We start from the raw sequence: 17,870 nt of genomic DNA, 5'->3' as shown, positions 1-17,870 counted from the left end.
ACCTTATTTCTAAAAGATTCAGTCTTTCTTAACCCCTCCTTTCTGAGAGCATACTCAGTCTGTCTTGATTAGTCTACTCTGCTCGGATTGGTCAGAAGGCACAGTCTGTTGTGATTGGTCTACTCTGCTCTGATTGGTCAGATGGCCCAGTCTGTTGTGATTGGTCTACTCTGCTCTGATTGGTCAGATGGCCCAGTCTGTTGTGATTGGTCTACTTTGCTCTGATTGGTCAGATACCCCAGTCTGTTGTGATTGGTCTACTTTGCTCTGATTGGTCAGATGCCCCAGTCTGTTGTGATTGGTTTACTCTGCTTTGATTGGTCAGATGGCCCAGTCTGTCGTGATTGGTCTACTCTGCTCTGATTGGTCAGAAGGCACAGTCTGTTGTGATTGATCTACTCTGCTCTGATTGGTCAGATGGCCCAGTCTGTTGTGATTGATCTACTCTGCTCTGATTGGTCAGATGGCCCAGTCTGTCGTGAATAGTCTACTCTGCTCTGATTGGTCAGATGGCCCAGTCTGTTGTGATTGATCTACTCTGCTCTGATTGGTCAGATGGCCCAGTCTGTCGTGAATAGTCTACTCTGCTCTGATTTGTCAGATGGCCCAGTCTGTTGTGATTGGTCTACTCTGCTCTGATTGGTCAGATGGTCCAGTCTGTCGTGATTGGTCTACTCTGCTCTGATTGGTCAGACTGCCCAGTCTGTTGTGATTGGTCTACTCTGCTTTGATTGGTCAGATAGCCCAGTATGTTGTGATTGATTAAAGCGTATAGCTTGTGTCAGAAACAAAACGCTTATTACCATATCTTAATTTAAGCTCCAGACCTTCCTTAGCACTTGATACACAGTGATACGAACAGTAATGATGGTGACGGTTTTACCGTATCAATTCGAGCCGACTCCTCATCCTTTTGAAAGGCATGCAAAGTGGATTTGCTTTCACAGTGCAGACAACACGATCCAAACTCTTCCAGTCTCAGCTACAGCTACAGTGTTTGAGGGTCAAAGTAGATGTTGTTCACAGCAGCCAATGAAGAAAATAGGTGGGCATTATGCAGATTTTACATTGCTATGTAGGGATGTAACAGGAAGTGAGACTGGAATTACTGACGACTCATTTCAGGCACTTTAGAATCGATTCTTTCTTTTAGGAGACAATAACTCAATTTTTTCTGTACTTTGATCTCTGAAACTTTGTAATATTTGAAAAAGTATAATAAGGGCACTTTAAAAATATTTTTTGTTAATAGTAATAAATCAAATATAAAAACTTAAATTTAAAGAACAAATAAAATAAAATGTTGGCAACTAAATGAAATAAGTTGATGTACTAAAATGAATGAATATTTAAAGAAAACTAATAAAAATGACAATAGCATTTACTAAATTACTAATTACTAAAACTTAAACTAATATGTAAATGTAAACTGAAAATATAAAAATAAAAGCTAATTCAAAATATTAATATACACTATAATAGTATAGAAATACTACTAAAACAACACTGGCATGATATGTTGCTTAACCCATGGATAAAAATGATTAAAAAAAATAAAAAGTAGATAACCCACGGTTAAAAGAATAGTTCACCCAAAAACGAAAAATTCTGTCATCATTTACTCACCCTCAAGTTGTTCTAAACCTGCATGAGTTTCTTTCTTCTGTTGAACATGAGAATGTTGTTTATGGTCCCCATTGACTTCCGTTTTTTTCTATATATATATGGAAGTCAATGGGGACCAGCAACTGTTTGGTTACCCATATTCTTCAAAGAAACTCATACAGGTGTGGAACAACTTGCGACTGAGAAAATGACAATATTTTCTTTTTGGGTGAACTATCCCTTTAAGTATAGTGTGAAAAGCCATTCATAGGAGGCATGAATCCATCACTTCACCAAGTCTAACATGTCTTTTCTTTTGTTTTTCATATGTTTGTTTGTTTGTATGACTGCAGATTCGTAAATTATGGAAGGAGGACTCAGTGGTGCAGGGCAAACAGCAGCCACATGTGGGGAAAACTGCAGCCTACCCTCCATGAACCGCCCTAGAGTGAGACAGATGAGAGACAGACACAAAATAAAGAGAGGAACAGTGAAAGAAGCGAGAGGGAGAGGCTATAGAGACCTCTCGGCCTAAATTCTCCTGCTGTAGAGAGGAACTTTAACAGCAAATCAGAGAAATATTATGACATTTAGATTTATTACTTGTCTGTTCTTTTATAATGAGGTGAATATGATCTACATATATCATTTTGCTTTACGGCTCTTCATCGCTGCTGAACGGCGCTAACGTTTCTTTCAGCTTGGTGCGAATGAGTGTATGTGTGTGAGCGTGAGTGTGTGTGTGTGGTTTCGTCTTTGACAGCTTGAAACGGTCTTGCTTCCGATTCCCCGACCTATCCTGAACTGGGAACGTGGTCTGTAAAAGGAGCTGGGTTTGCGGTACCACATCAGTGCTGCGTTACGTCCGTATTCCTACTTGACATCTGGAACAGTTCGGAATAATTATGATTTTATGAGTCTCTTCTGCTCACCAAGGCTGCATTTATTTGATCAAAAATACAGTAAAAACTGTAATATTGTGAAATATTATTGCAAGTTAAAATAACTGCTTTCTATGTGAATATATTTTCAAATGTAATTTATTTCTGTGATCAAAGCTGAATTTTCCGCATCATTACTCCAGTCTTCAGTGTCATATAATCCTTCAGAAATCACTCTAATGAATATTTTTGTGGAAACAGAGATGCATTTTGTTCATAATTTTTAGATTAATAGAAAGAAACAAATCTTTTGTAACATTATAAATGTCTTAACTGTCACTTTTGATTTCATTTAATGCATCCTTGCTGAATAAAAGTATTATATTTTTAATCTTACTTACCTTTAAGTGTCACGCTTTCAAAAAAGATGAATGTTTTCTACATTGATAATAATCAGAAATGTTTCCTGAGCAGCGAATCAGAATGATTTCTGAAGGATCATGTGACACGGAAGAATAGTTTTTTTTGTATTTTTGATCAAATAAATGCTGCCCTAGTGAGCAGACGACTTTTAAAAATATTTAAAATACATAATTTTACAAACATTTGGCCGGTAGTGTATAAAGAAACAAATTGGCAAAGCAAGCACGTTTTACAGGTTTATGATTATCAACATTATCATGTTTTACACAGCTAAAAACATAATGTACACTCTAAAAAATGCTGGGTTAAAAATAACCCAAGTTGGGTTGAAAATGGACTAACCCAGCAATTGGGTTGTTTTAACCCAGCAATTGGGTTGTTTTAAGCAAACATTTAACCCAACCGCTGGGTTAGTCCATTTCAACCCAACTTTGGTTATTTTTAACCCAGCATTTTTTAGAGTGTAGGGAAAAAAACGTTGTATTTGATTTGCTTAAAAGCTTTTGTTTAACATTAAGCACGCGTTCCGCTTTGTCTTTTAAGTGTCCTTCTGTTGCATTCGCCTGGAATCTTTGCCGAGTTGAACGGAATGCAGCATTAGAATTCATCCCGGCTCCTTTATCAGGCCACACCCCTTTAGACCCTTTGACTCCACCTCCCAAAGTTAACAGCTGCTGGGCACACGTCAGGGGCGGGGCTTCACTGGCCAATAGCATGTCTGCTTGCCCTGGCACCTCCTCTGTCTCCGCCCTTCCAGTGCAACTAACACACTTGTCTGTCTGCCATCTTATCTAACGTCCCTTCAGTGATTCACATTTTCATTCATTTAACAACTTCCTGCTTTACCTTAACCGTCCAATCGTCATTTTGTTGTCCAGCAGGGGAGGGGCGATATTTACACACACGAATATGCTAATGTGCTGTTGAAATGGGTATGTATTTATTGTGACCGCTGTTTTGTTCATGTCTTCATGGTTTTACCCTGTGGAGAACCCAGCCGAGAATACCGCAACCTCATTGGCCGGTTACCTTGGCAAAAAGGTATATATATGTAAGGGTTTAAATGTACTCTGAGCCAAATGTACAGGTTAACCAGACATTTAACATGCATCATGTGATCTGTGTTTGGCGTTTGTAAGAATGGACTCCGTGCTAGAGGTTTTTCATTCTGTTTAATGTAATCACTGTGGTTCGACGAAGGGGAGTTTGTTTGTTTTTTTCTATGATGTCTGTTGTGAAGAGATCATATTTTTTTTTCATTTCATCATCTTCCACCGACTACTCACCATCCCTGAGGCACATAACAATTTTAGCTTTTCTTTTTATATATATTTTTTAATTCTCTCACACAGTCATTTTGGGTCCAGGAGAGGTTTTAGATGTTTCAATCTGTTTTTGATTTTCTCTTGATTCTTAAGTAGGTTTGAAGCCATCTCTTCAGATCATGGAAATGAAAATTCGCACATGCCACAAATCTGCTATTTAATGCTGAATGCTTTTATTATGTTTAATAAAGCGCTTATTGATGAATTATGATATTTTTTGTTGAATGAATTGAACAGCATCTCCTAATAACTGACTGACTCGCTATTGATGAACCTATAAATATGAGAATGAACATCTTAAAGAGGAAAGCATCATTACGTCTGTCTTCCGAACATGCACACTGTCTCAAGTTTCTCTTCTGAGAACAAAACAACTTTAACATTTCAGCCTTTTCAGCATTGTTTGACTCTGTCGGCTATCACCACATGACGTATACACACACACAGCTGTCTTATTTGGCCTATCAGTGATACGAATCCTACTTGCTCTGTTTGGGGCTTCAAAACACCATTCCCAAATCAGAGAATTTTAAATATAAGAATATATATATATATGTATATCTATACGTACAAGTCTATAAATAAGAGTGAGCTACCAATCCATGGTAAGAGTCTATTTTTAAATTTTGATTAATAAAAACATCCCAGTTTTTTTTCTCTGCTTTGCTAAGTGAAAAAACGTTTTTTGTTTTTTTTTTGTCTCGTTTGGTGGGTTCTGCCAAATGTTTGTTTTGCACTTTCTTTCTTTGTGTTCTATTTGTTTTGCTTGTGTTTTTGGAGCACTGAATACTTTGTATGTGTTAACTGTGCCAATTAAAGATAGAGGGAAAAAATCAAAAGAAGTATTGTCTCTGTGTATCTCTGTGTGTGTTTGGCTCTACCAAATGTCCTCACTTATACAGTGAAATATTATGACAACTGACTAGTGAGGACATTTTTCTCACTAAAAAGCTTATAAATCAGACAAAAAGTTTTTATTTACATCTAGTGTTCTGATGGGTAGGTTTAGGGATAGGCGTGACATATTCCCAGTGGAAGTCTGCAATGTCCACACTAATATAGTGGAAAAAATTTGTGTTTGTGCATAAAATCTGAAACTACTTGCATGACATCACATATTATTGTATCAATTTTACACAAATCAGTGGCAAGTCCATTAATCAGGGCTGGATATTATGTAAATTATTTACACATTTACATTCATTTTAACTTTATAAACACGTATTATTAATACAAATATTTATTCATTACAAAATATGTATTTATTCATTTAAATACAGTCATCTCTTAAAATTTCATATAGTACAAATTATTTCAGTATCCTCGGGTCAGAGGTCACTCTTCGGCCGGAACTAGACTCGCGTACGGCCGTTACCCGTAGCCAGTGATTAAAGTTTATAAAGTTATAAATATGGATATTTTTCTTACCAAAAAAAGCATGGCTTCGCTTCAGAAGGTCTTTATTAACCTCCTGGGGCCGTGTGGAGTAGTTTTATGATGGATGGATGTGCTTTTTTGGGGGGGGGGTTCAAAATCTAAGGTACCATTCACTGCCATTATAAAGATTGGAAGAGCCAGGATTTTTTTTTTTTTTTTTTTTTGTATACCTCTGATTGTGTTTGGCTGAAAGAAGAACGTCATATACACCTAGGATGACTTGAGGGAGAGTGAATTATGAGATAATTTTCATTTTTGGGCGAACTAACCCAAGGTGCACTATGTAACATTTTTTGAATAAAATATCCAAAAACCACTAGGCCAGTGTTATATATTTTGTTCAGTTGAGTACTTACAATATCCCAAATGTTTCCAACTATTTGTAAATCGTGAGAAAATGCTATTTTAACCAAGGAACCGGGACGTGTGAGGAAGTCGCACAATCGCTCCAGCGGCCTTGCTCAGCTCCACAACACTCGTCCTGCTCTGCTTTACTACAGCAACGTTAATAATCGCATCCATGAACATGATTTCTGCCCGAGTCCTATCCCGATTCTTTTCCACCGGCTGTGAGGTGAAGACCATGGGTGCTTCTCAATTCTTATTTGTGCATCCTCGTTTCCTTTCCTAGCTTCCTTTCCTCGCGGAGGAATTGAATCAAGTGAAATGATATATCCTCACTCCCTTTAGCGTCACTTCAAAGCGTCATCAATTCATGATTACTCTACACCGCTGGATTTAGTTTGCACATCGGGATTCTTGAACATTAGAGATAACTATTTATATTGTAATAGTTTCAACCCCTACAAAATACCACATTTGTCCATATTTTATTTAATATTAGCCAACCAGTTATTAATAACAACTAATTATTCCCAGTCATTAACTGCTTTTATTTGTTGTTTTAGTTTGTTACTTTCATTTTCTTGTGCTTTGATATAAATCTGAAACTGTCAGTTGTTGTTATTTGACATACAACCCCAAATCAGAAAAAGTTGGGACAGTATGGAAAACGCAAATAAAAAAAGAAGTTTACTTTGACTTGTATTTCATTGCAGACAGTATGAACACAAAATATTTCATGTTTTGTCTGGTCAACTTCATGTCATTTGTAAATATGCATCCTTTCCTGTCATTCACACCTGCAACACATTTCAAAAAAAGTTGGGACAGGAGCAATTTAGGGCTAGTAATGAGGTAAAATGGTTAAATAATGATGTGATTTGAAACAGGTGATGTCAACAGGTGATTGTAATTATGATTTGGTACAAAAGCAGCATCCAAGAAAGGTCTAATCCTTTAGGAGCAAAGATGGGCAGAGGATCGCCAGTTTGCCAACAAATACGTGAGAAAATTATTGAAATGTTTGAAAACAATGTTCCTCAAAGAAAGATAGGAAGATATTTGGATATTTCACATTCAACAGTGCATAACATAATTAAAAGACTCAAGGAATCTGGAGGAATTTCAGTGCGTAAAGGACAAGGGCGCAAGCCTAAGCTGAACAACCGTGATCTCCGATCCCTCAGGCGGCACTGCATCAAGAATCGTCATTCATCTATAAGCGAGATCACCACACGGGCTCAGGACTACTTTGGCAAACCTTTGTCAAGTACCACAATACGTAGTTACATCCACAAATGCCAGTTAAAACTGTACTGTGCCAAAAGGAAGCCCTATGTTAACAGTGTCCAGAAGCGCTGGACTCGGAGGCATCTGGGATGGACCATCACACAGTGGAAACGTGTACTGTGGTCAGATGAATCAGTATTTCAGGTATTTTTTGGGAGGAATGGACGCCGTGTGCTCCGGACCAAAGAAGAAAAGGATCATCCAGACTGTTACCAGCAACAAGTCCAAAAGCCAGGGTCTGTCATGGTATGGGGTTGTGTCAGTGCCCTTGGCAAAGGTAACTTGCACTTCCGTGAAGGCACCATTAATGCTGAAAAGTGGAGCATAATATGCTGCCTTCAAGAAGACATCTTTTCCAGGGACATCCATGCATATTTCAACAAGACAATGCAAAACCACATTCTGCACACATTACAAAGTCCTGGCTGCGGAGGAAGAGGGTACAGGTACTTGACTGGCCTGCCTGCAGTCCCGACCTGTCTCCAATAGAGAATGTGTGGCACATTTTGAAGCGCAAAATACGACAACGAAGACCTCGTACTGTTGCCCACCTTAAGACTTGTTTGCAGGAAGAATGGGACAAAATTACACCTGAAACACTTCATCCCTTGGTGTCTTCAGTCCCTAAACGTCTTTTAAGTGTTGTGAAAAGGAATGGCAACATTACAAAGTGGTAAATGCTTTACTGTCCCAACTTTTTTTTAAATGTGTTGCAGGTCTGAATGACAGGAAAGGATGCATATTTACAAATGACATGAAGTTGACCAGACAAAATATGAAATATTTTGTGTTCATATTGTCTGCAATGAAATACAAGTCAAAGTAAAGTTCTTTTTTTTTATTTGCGTTTTCCATACTGTCCCAACTTTTTCTGATTTGGGGTTGTACATTTGTGTCTTGTACATGTAAACATAATATTAATAATGAATAAACTGTGACAAGATGTGAAGGGGGAGGAGAATTTATACGTGTGTCACGTTTAGTCGATAAAACACTTCCGCAAAGGATACACCCGTGTATCCTCGCTCAAGACTCCTCAGGAAGCCTCCTCGCGATGCAATTAGAGAATTGAGATGTCCTACAAAATGGCTGTGCTCGTTAGGTTTCCGGGTCATAGGATGGAGGAGCGAGGAAACGAGGAGGGATATTAAGAAGCACCCCATATGTCCCAAGATTCTGCGTTCAAACTTGGCGTTATCAAACTACGCCTTTGTTTTGAATAGGCGACGGAAAAGTTACATAGTGCACCTTTAAAGTATCGAATAACTTATAAAATAACTAATGCATTCAACAAATAATGACATATGAGAACAAAAGACACCATCTTTGCAAAAAGGTTACAGCCATGCTTCAAGATAAAGTTTAATGTCACTTTTTTAATCATTAAAAGGATAAAAGGGCAAACGTTAACATTATTCACGTTACATTATCTTCTTTCCATCAATAATGATCACTTTCTCCCAGCTTCTTTTTCCATCTCTCCTGGCTTGACTTTTACCAGTTTATTCCATTGTGTCAGATCTTGTTATTATAATGCCTTTCTGTTTGAGGACTTCGGTGTTTTTCGAGTCCAACTAGATGCGATTCCGATGAGTGCGTGAGAAAAACTGCACAATGATCCGCCTCGGACCGATTCTGCAAGCAGCATCAACCGACGTCTGAAGAACATCTATCAATCCCGGTGAGACTTCAGAGAAAAGATCCATTGCGATCATTTGCACATTTTCTCCTGCCTCCTCCGGAATACCAGAGACTTTCAAATTCCACCGTCGTTTATATGCATCATCCAGTTCGTCGAGTTTTCCCCACAGTTGCTTATTTTCGGAGATCACAGCCGCTACTTGAACACCCAGCTCCTCAGTTTTAGCGACAGCCCTCTCTGTGTTATCGGTAACCGAGTCAACTTTGGTGACAAGTTCGGATAGCAGGGTCGAAGTGGATGCAACAGACCTTTCAATTTCCAGTAACTTCTCCATGATATCATCTTGCTTTTTTCCCAACCTCTCAATCGCCTTCAATATATCCGCTTTTGTGGGCTCGGATACCTGCCGCCTCGTTTTCAGAAGAGGGCTGTTAGTCGGGGTTAGTGGTAAACAATCCGAACTTAAATCTTCTCCGGCAGTGGGTTTATCATAATCATGTACACGCTTCACACTTTCCGCCATTCCTTTCATTTGTCTCAGGTTATGTTTCAATCAATGTAACCTCAGCTAGTTCTAACGGTCTAAAATAAGGTTCTCAGCTCAAGCTTTTAAAGAAGTTGCAGAATCATTCAGAATATAAAGACAGTATAAATAACGCAAAAGCAGACCAAGTTTATCAGGAAAATGTATGAGAGACAGCTACACAGACGCCATTTTTAAGCGCTCCCGCGTGGGCTTGTGTTTACTTCCTGCGCAAGAGTCTGTGACGTATGCTCTTTTCTCGTTGTGATTGGTCGACATGTGCGAGATGCAAATGAGTAAGTCATGCTAGGCGCATAAGGATAACAAAAAGCACTTTTTAAAGCATAAATAAAGCATTCGTCTAACTAATAAGTTTATAGAATTTATGTAAGCATATACACAATAATATATGATATATAAAGTATGGTAATAAGGTTTTCATTTTGTAAAGAGTCACCGTCGTTGTGAAATACAGACAGGTGCTGCCCTATATATTCTATGAGAAACCACGTCATCAGATGTGTTGTATGAAAGGAGAGAAGGTTAGCACTCCCCTTGACAAGGATGGAAGAGGTCCTAGTGGCCTTCAACACACATATGGTTAAGGCATTGCCACCTACTTCGTGGCATCTCTAACCAAGTTTTTTTTTATATATTGTTATCAAGCGTTCGACCAGCAAAATATGTTGCACTCTAGGACTCTCTTAAATGTAAAGCTGAAAAACATTATGTAACTTCTTAAACATAGATTGCCATTTAGAATCAAATAAATAATTCTTGTCTGTTGGAAGGTATCCCCCAGTGCCACTGTCCTCGTTCGAGGGATTTATACTTTAGTGAATTTCTCGGACACCATACACACCAACACATGTCACAGTTTTATGTCTGGATGTCCCGTAAAGAGCACACTCAGAGCTTTTCAGAGATACCATTGGTTTTGAGGTTTCAGGACAACAACTTCTCCTTGGTCTTTAAAAATTACTGAATGGTCAAATTTAGCGCTCATGGAAAAAATATAATATTTTGTAATTATCCTTTAAATCTGACTAATTTTCAAATTGTTTGTTATAAATTAATATCTCAGGAAAATGTTGGGGTTTCTGTTACAAAACAGGGCATTTATTTAATACATGTCCTCAATAGAGGAGCATGTTTATTAGGCATTTTGGGAGACACAACAAGTGAATAGGGAAATAAATGACATCAATGTTCCTATAAAATATTAGATATTATTATGAAAATGTTGCCAACTACTCCCATTATTACACTTCTTTTAAATTAGAGACAGTGTATAGATATACATTGCATCGAATGGGAAAACTCATGTATGACCATTTTACCCACATATTGCATAAAGTAAAATAGTATATCAATTAATTCCGTTATATCTTTCATAATATAGTTGAGAATTATCTTTAAACAAAGTTTGGTTAGAAAAATCCTACATTTCTACAAGGCTTAATTTAATGTAATTTTATTTATAACTGAGTTTCGGTGTCCACTTACGAGGACATTGCATAACATGAATAAATAATAATAATAATAATTCAATTCAATTCAATTCAATTCAATTCAATTCAATTCAATTCAATTCAATTCAATTCAATTCAATTCAATTCAAATTTATTTGTATAGCGCTTTTCACAATACACATTGTTTCAAAGCAGCTTAACAGAAAGTGCATTTCATAAATGTACATTGAAAAATGTTAGAAAGAGAATGTTAAAGAAAAATGTTAGAATAAGTTAATCAATCATGTATTAATTTAGGCCATAACAACGCTGGCGTTGAGTCGTCTCTTCACAGGCGTCGAGTCGTCTCATCATAGGTGTTGGGGCATCTGAAGTCTCCATGAGAGGCTGGATACAAACTGGAGCTGACCAACTAGTTACCAGATGGGAAATAATTAGCATAGCTACTGTTCAGAATATTAATGCTTTTGATCCGATTTAACTGTAGTATAAAACGTATTTATAATGTGAATGCTTGGCTAAAGAGATGCGTCTTTAATCTAGTTTTAAACTGGGACAGCGAGTCTGAACCTCAAACAATATCAGGAAGACTATTCCAGAGTTTAGGAGCTAAATGTGAAAATGCCCTCCCTCCTTTAGTGGACTTAGATATCCTAGGAATGACCAGAAGCCTCGAGTTTAGTGATCTTAAAGAGCGCGATGGATTGTAGGGCGATAGAAGATCCGTTAAATACACTGGAGCTAAACCATTTAGGGCTTTATAGGTCAGTAGCAATACTTTGTAATTGATACGGAACTTAGATGATAAAATTGGTGTTATATGATCATATTTTCTTGACCTAGTAAGAACTCTAGCAGCTGCGTTTTGGACTAACTGTAGCTTGTTTATTGATGATGCAGGACAACCAGCTAATAAAGCATTACAGTAATCTAGTCTCGAGGTCATGAATGCATGAACTAACTTTTCTGCATCAGAAATAGATAGCATGTTACGTAGCTTAGCAATGTTTCTAAGGTGGAAAAATGCCGTTCTTGTAACATATGAAATATGATTTTCGAAAGACAAGTTGCGGTCTAATTTAACACCCAGGTCTTTTACTGTAGCGGATAAAGTGACAGGACATCCTTCCAAGTTAAAGTTGTATTGTGAGAGGTTTTGTGGGCAGTTTTTTGGACCAATAAGTAATACCTCCGTTTTATCTGAATTTAATAGCAGAAAATTACACATCATCCAGTATTTAATATCTTCAACACACACTGTCAGTTTAGATAATTTAGCGTCATATTTGTTAATAACATATATTTGTTTTTTATGCTCTAAACAATGTAATGCCAATGGAAAAAATACTTTGTTTTCCTGGGTATTGTGAAGGTATGGTGGTTGTAAAAATATTATTTATAACTCAACTTTTGTGAATTGTTGCATTCAGTGTTGTTAAATTTCCTCGGTGTGATTATTTAGGTGCAAACTGTTAACGAAAAAACACAAAACTAGCTGTCATGAAATGTTTTGTATGTTAGGTATGACATTTATCACATTATCCTTCACAAAGCACAATGAAATTTGACTGCACTCCCTGCAGCTCCATGGATGATGGTTTCTCTGAGCCGCTGTCGTGCGCCCCCTTGAGGATGAACTACTACAGTGCTGCTGTAAACTACACCGCCCAATGAAAGCGATCGACAAATTATCGCGAGATTCACTTGAACGAACGAGCGGGAGTGTGACTTCCATTTCAAACCTCAGAAGTGTTTGTCGGCGATGTTTTTCTTTGTCGTTTCAGTTCAATTGAATGTTGTTTAGGGTTTGTAGCATTTGGGAATCTTTCATTTTGTGATAAACTACGATAAGCAACGATGGATCCAACAGAAGAGGACATATCTGCTCGGGTTTTGTTGAGGAGAGTCCTGCACACAGAGCTACCCAGATCTCCTGTAACCAGAAGGTAACGTTACATTTATTTCAAATGTCACTTCATTTAATAAACATATACAATGCCAAGCCTAATTTTACATGTGTTTACTTGCTTTTGAATCAGTTTACGCAAATGAGTTATGCACACAGATACATTTTATAAGCAAATAATTATGTAAATATTAGAATGTTGATTATTATTAAATGTAGTTGGGTTGGGTAACGTTAACGACTAACGTTAAATACAGACATGATATAATGTGAAAGTTATACTATCTATACCGGTTAAGTCTGTATTAATTTTCTATTTAGCATTACGTTTTAAAATCATACTAATTATGAATTATAGCCTTGCAGTCAACAATGCAAAACTTCCTTCGACTAATAACTTTGATATATATATATATATATATATATATATATATATATATATATATATATATATATATAATATAATATAATATATGCATACACACACACACACACACACGTGCATGTTTATAATTTTCTGTACGTTTTGTGTATTGCTTTTGAATGTTTGTTATGTTTGTTAGTTCAACCAATGTACGGCGGAGCATGAGGGTGAAAAATACCCCTGGTCTGGAGAGTCCCGGAGCTGCCTTACGTCACAGACTCAAAAAGAAGCTCCATGAGGTATGTGTGGTGTTTAATAAATTATTATATATACAACTGCATATTCTATATAATCACATCCTTAATACCGTACTATTTTTTTTCAGAGTGCCTCTCTGTCCCCCCTCCCTTCACCTAAACGACGGAGGTCAATGGTGGCAAAGACGGACCCTCCTGTCGCGGGCCCGTCCCCACTGTGTGACGAGGACATGACGACTCGAGGTCTCCTCAGGGGGATCATTCAGATGGGTGAGTGCAAACTCTCCGCCAAGGATTCAGGGATGAACTGATAAATGTCAAGAAACACTCTTAATAAAGAGAGATGTTACAACTGTGGAATACCTGGGAATATTAGGGAATTCTTATTGGATATTTTATTTTCAAACATGGAACAGCCATGGAAAGTACAAATATTATTTTTTTAGTTCAAGTTTTAGTAATTATGTGTTTTTGCAATTTTTATTAATAAAAAAAAAAAGATTTTCAGATTCAGTTTGTCATTTTAGTACTTCAACTTATTTGATTTCAGTTATTAAAAATGTTCATCTAATATTTATTATTTACTTCATTTCAGATTTACTCAAATAAATGAAAACCATTTTAATAGTTTTAGTTAACAATAGCAAAACTGGTATGCAATATGTTCATGTTTTACTTTTAGTTGCAGTATTTAGTTCACTTGATCTGTGTTTGTAAGTTTACACATTATTTCAGGAGGTTTCTGGATACACCATTATCCAGTTGCTAGTTCACCCAAAAATGAAAATTCTGTCATTAATTACTTACTCTCATGTCGTTCGACACCCGTAAGACCTTCGTTCATCTTCGGAACACAAATTAAGATATTTTTGTTGAAATCCGATGGCTCAGAAAGCAGGGGTGATTCTAGGATTTTAATTTTAGGGGGGCTCAGCCTCCAGTGAGGGTATGAAAAACACTTTAGTTTAGGGTCAAATTCTCTATTAACTAGTAGCTTATTACTATGCATATTATATTGTCTGTTTATTATTACTTATACTTATAAAGCATTAATGCCTTATTCTGCATGACCATATTGTACATCCCTTAATCATACAATGTATGCAGGTTTATAAATCACTGAGAGCCCAAATGTGAGGCTAGGGGGGTTTCGGGGGCATAGAGACAGAGCATATTTAGGCCACGCCCACACCGGGGGGGAAAACAATCCAACGCTCTCCATTGACTTTGCATTGCGGGAGGCTGCCTCATTGTCATTTCGGACTTATAACAAAAAACTGAACAATGTATAAAAGCTGATATGTGACAAGGTGTACAGCAAACAAGCTAAAAAACACATAAATAAGTTTTTATAAGCTGTCGACCCAAAAAAAACGAGCGTTTAAGAAGATAAAAGTGGATACAGGCAATACGAAGTGAAGCTTCAGCAGGAAGAATGGGTAAATTTTGGGATCCTGACACTCATTATGCCTCAATATGTCTATGTGTGCAGTAAACATTTTGTCACTGTTAAGTCAAATATCCAAATGTCCGTTTTATATATTATATTTACTGTCGCTGATTACGTTCCCCTCTAGTCGTCGTAGTTCTCCGTGTAATATGACCCGCGCGCTCTGTCTCAATGGCCTGAATCCACTTTTTTGTACTTAAACACTCGTTTTTTGGGTCAACAGCTTATAAAAAAGTCTGGATTTTTGCTTCTGGGTTTTGTTTAGCTTGTTTGCTGTACACCTTGTCACATATCAGCTTTTATACATTGTTCAGTTTTTTGTTATAAGTCCGAAATGACAAAAAAGGCCGCTTCACGCAATGCAAAGTCAATGGAGACGGTTTGATTGCCCCCCCCCCCCCCCCCGGTGGGCGTGGTCTTCAGATTATGACGCGTGTCGCTCTGTCTCTATGGCCCCTCAAGAAAATCTTGATTTCTATGATCTACATATGTGCATTTTAAGATATTCTGAACACCAACAAATTAGATCATAATAGCTTGAAAACCATGTCAATGGGCAGGTATGACTGATAAAGTTTTTCCATTTTTGTCAGTGAAGAAAGTAAACATGTTTAACTAATATTTATGTTTTATGAATCATTTTTTGTAGTTTACTGAAGGCTAACAGGAAAGCTAGGTAACTAAATGTATTAAATTAATTCACAATATGCACACATTCATTGCTAATCTTATGCCCAGTACAGGCTGCAAAGACCTGAGGTTTTTTTGATTTACCGAGAGCTACAAATGGAATTATTAATTTACAATATGCACACATTCATTACTATTAATCTTATGCCTAATCTGAAGAAAACGGCTTTGTTAATATTTCTTGTTTGTTAATTATATTATAAATGACATTACATAGACCTATTTCAAATCAAAATGGCTAAATTAGACAAAAGTTTATTAATTTGTCTGAATATTTTTCTCATTTGTTTAACATTTCTGACTTAAAGAAGCCACTGTCAAATATGAAATGTTCAGTTTAGCTACTTGCATATCTCGCACTTGACGTCGAGTCTTGTGCTCAGCCTCAGCAGCTTCTGTTTGAACACAAAGCCCGCCTACTCTGATTTGATTGGTTTTCTCAAATATTTTGACATTTTGACCACTGAGGCTCAGATCAACGCACACACCTCTGCTTCTGACGTGCGCTCTGTTCGACACTGCTGCGGATTGAAAAACACGCAGATTAAAAGACAGAAAGAAGCCGAAGCCTCCCGCCAGTTCCATATGTTTGAAAGGGTAATCACACATTTTTTTAGGGGGTCTGGACAGAAGTTTAGAAAGGGCCTGCTGACGCCCATGTCAGAAAGGCCTCCATTGACAGCAATTACATTTCCTCTCTCAAGACCCATAAAAGGTACTAAAGCTTTATAAAGTTATTGTAGAACCACTGTAGTGAGATGGACTTTTTAACAACGTCTTTAGTACCTTTTATGGGTCTTGAGAGAGGAAATGTCATTGCTGCCAATTTGATTAGATTCAACTTTATTGTCATTACACAAGTACAAGTACAAGGCAACGAAATGCAGTTTAGGTCTAACCAGAAGTGCAATAGCAGCAAGTGCAGGATATACAACGTTTGCATATGTGCAGGACATGGATATGTACTGAATATATATAAATATATCTATAAATAGAGAGATGGTTATTACTATAAACAGAATTTACAGGTGAATATGTACAGTGAATAAATATACAGATGGCTATTACTATAAACAGAATTTACAGGTGGATATGTACTATGAATATAATATAATATATAGATGGCTATTACTATAAACAGAATTTTACAGATAGAGGTATACAATGATATGTTAGGCTAAAATGAGGAATATGGCAGTGGATTAAGGTAGTGCAATAAATTATGGACAGAAGCTATCCGAAAAAAGTGTAAAAGTGCAGTGGAAAGTGGTTGCATATTACAGTTAGAAGTACGGTGCAAAATGCAAATGTAAACAGTTGGTACTGTAAATAACAGTCGGCAGTGCAAATGAGCATAATCCAGTTACGGTATGGTAGTGCAAGATACATAAGTAAGCAGTTGTTACTGTAATAAACAGTCGGTAGTGCAAATAACAAAGTGAAGGCAGATGTGAGGTATTATCAGTATATGAGGGGAGTGGTTCAACAGGGGTTCGAGTTCAGTAAAGAGACAGCTCTGGGGAAAAAGCTGTTCTTTAGTCTGCTGGTCCTGGTCCGGAAGATCCTGAAACACCTGCCGGAGGGCAGGAGAGAAAACAGTCTGTGGGCTGGGTGAGAGGAGTCCTTGAGGATGCTGCGAGCTCGATGCAGGCAGCGTTTCCTCTGGATGTGCTCGATGGCAGGTAGTGGAGTCCCTGTGATGCACTGGGCAGTTTTCACCACCCGCTGCAGTGCCTTGCGCTCCGCAACAGAGCAGCTCCCATACCACACTGCCACACAGTTGGTCAGGATGCTTTCTATTGCGCAGCGATAGAAGTTCACCAGGATGGCCGAGGAGAGCTGATTCTTCCTCAGTGTCCTCAGGAAGAAGAGGCGCTGGTGAGCCTTCTTGACCAGGTTGGAGGTGTTGGTCGTCCACGACATGTCCGCCGAGATGTGGATCCCCAGGAACTTGAAACTGGAGACACGTTCAACAGCCATTCCATTGATGTGGATGGTGTCGTGTGTGCCTCTTGACTCCTTCCTGAAGTCCACGATGAGCTCCTTAGTTTTGGTGGTGTTGAGGAGCAGGTTATTTTCAGTGCACCATGTGGCCAGGTGCTGGATCTCCTCCCTATTGGCAGTCTCATCGTTGTTGCTGATGAGACCAATCACCGTAGTGTCGTCCGCAAACTTGACGATAGAATTAGATCCATAAACAGGCTTGCAGTCGGCGGTGAAGAGGGAGTAGAGAAACGGACTTAGCACATAGCCCTGTGGTACA

At 37.8% G+C, this 17,870-nt stretch overlaps 1 protein-coding gene across 8 annotated transcripts in view; it reads left to right on the top strand.

Annotated features, from left to right (window-relative positions):
• Window positions 1-4,439, top strand: part of fnbp1b (formin binding protein 1b) — a gene marked incomplete at its 3' end in the record, with an annotated part of 125,199 nt that extends 120,760 nt beyond the window's left edge. For 7 of the 8 annotated variants that reach the window (XM_079835998.1, XM_079835997.1, XM_079835996.1 and 4 more), the window contains one exon: window positions 1,959-4,439. In XM_079835998.1, the coding sequence (XP_079692124.1) occupies window positions 1,959-1,966 (8 nt within the window). The remainder of the gene's footprint in view (window positions 1-1,958) is intronic. The other variant, XR_013817977.1, reaches the window with a different exon arrangement.
• Between the last annotated feature and the right edge of the window lie 13,431 nt (window positions 4,440-17,870).

Source organism: Gobio gobio (genome assembly GCF_949357685.1).
Source record: "Gobio gobio genome assembly, chromosome: 14".
Lineage (NCBI taxonomy): Eukaryota > Metazoa > Chordata > Actinopteri > Cypriniformes > Gobionidae > Gobio > Gobio gobio.
The sequence above is the reverse complement of the archived record's forward strand: the minus strand, read 5'-3'. Positions and strand labels throughout refer to the sequence as shown.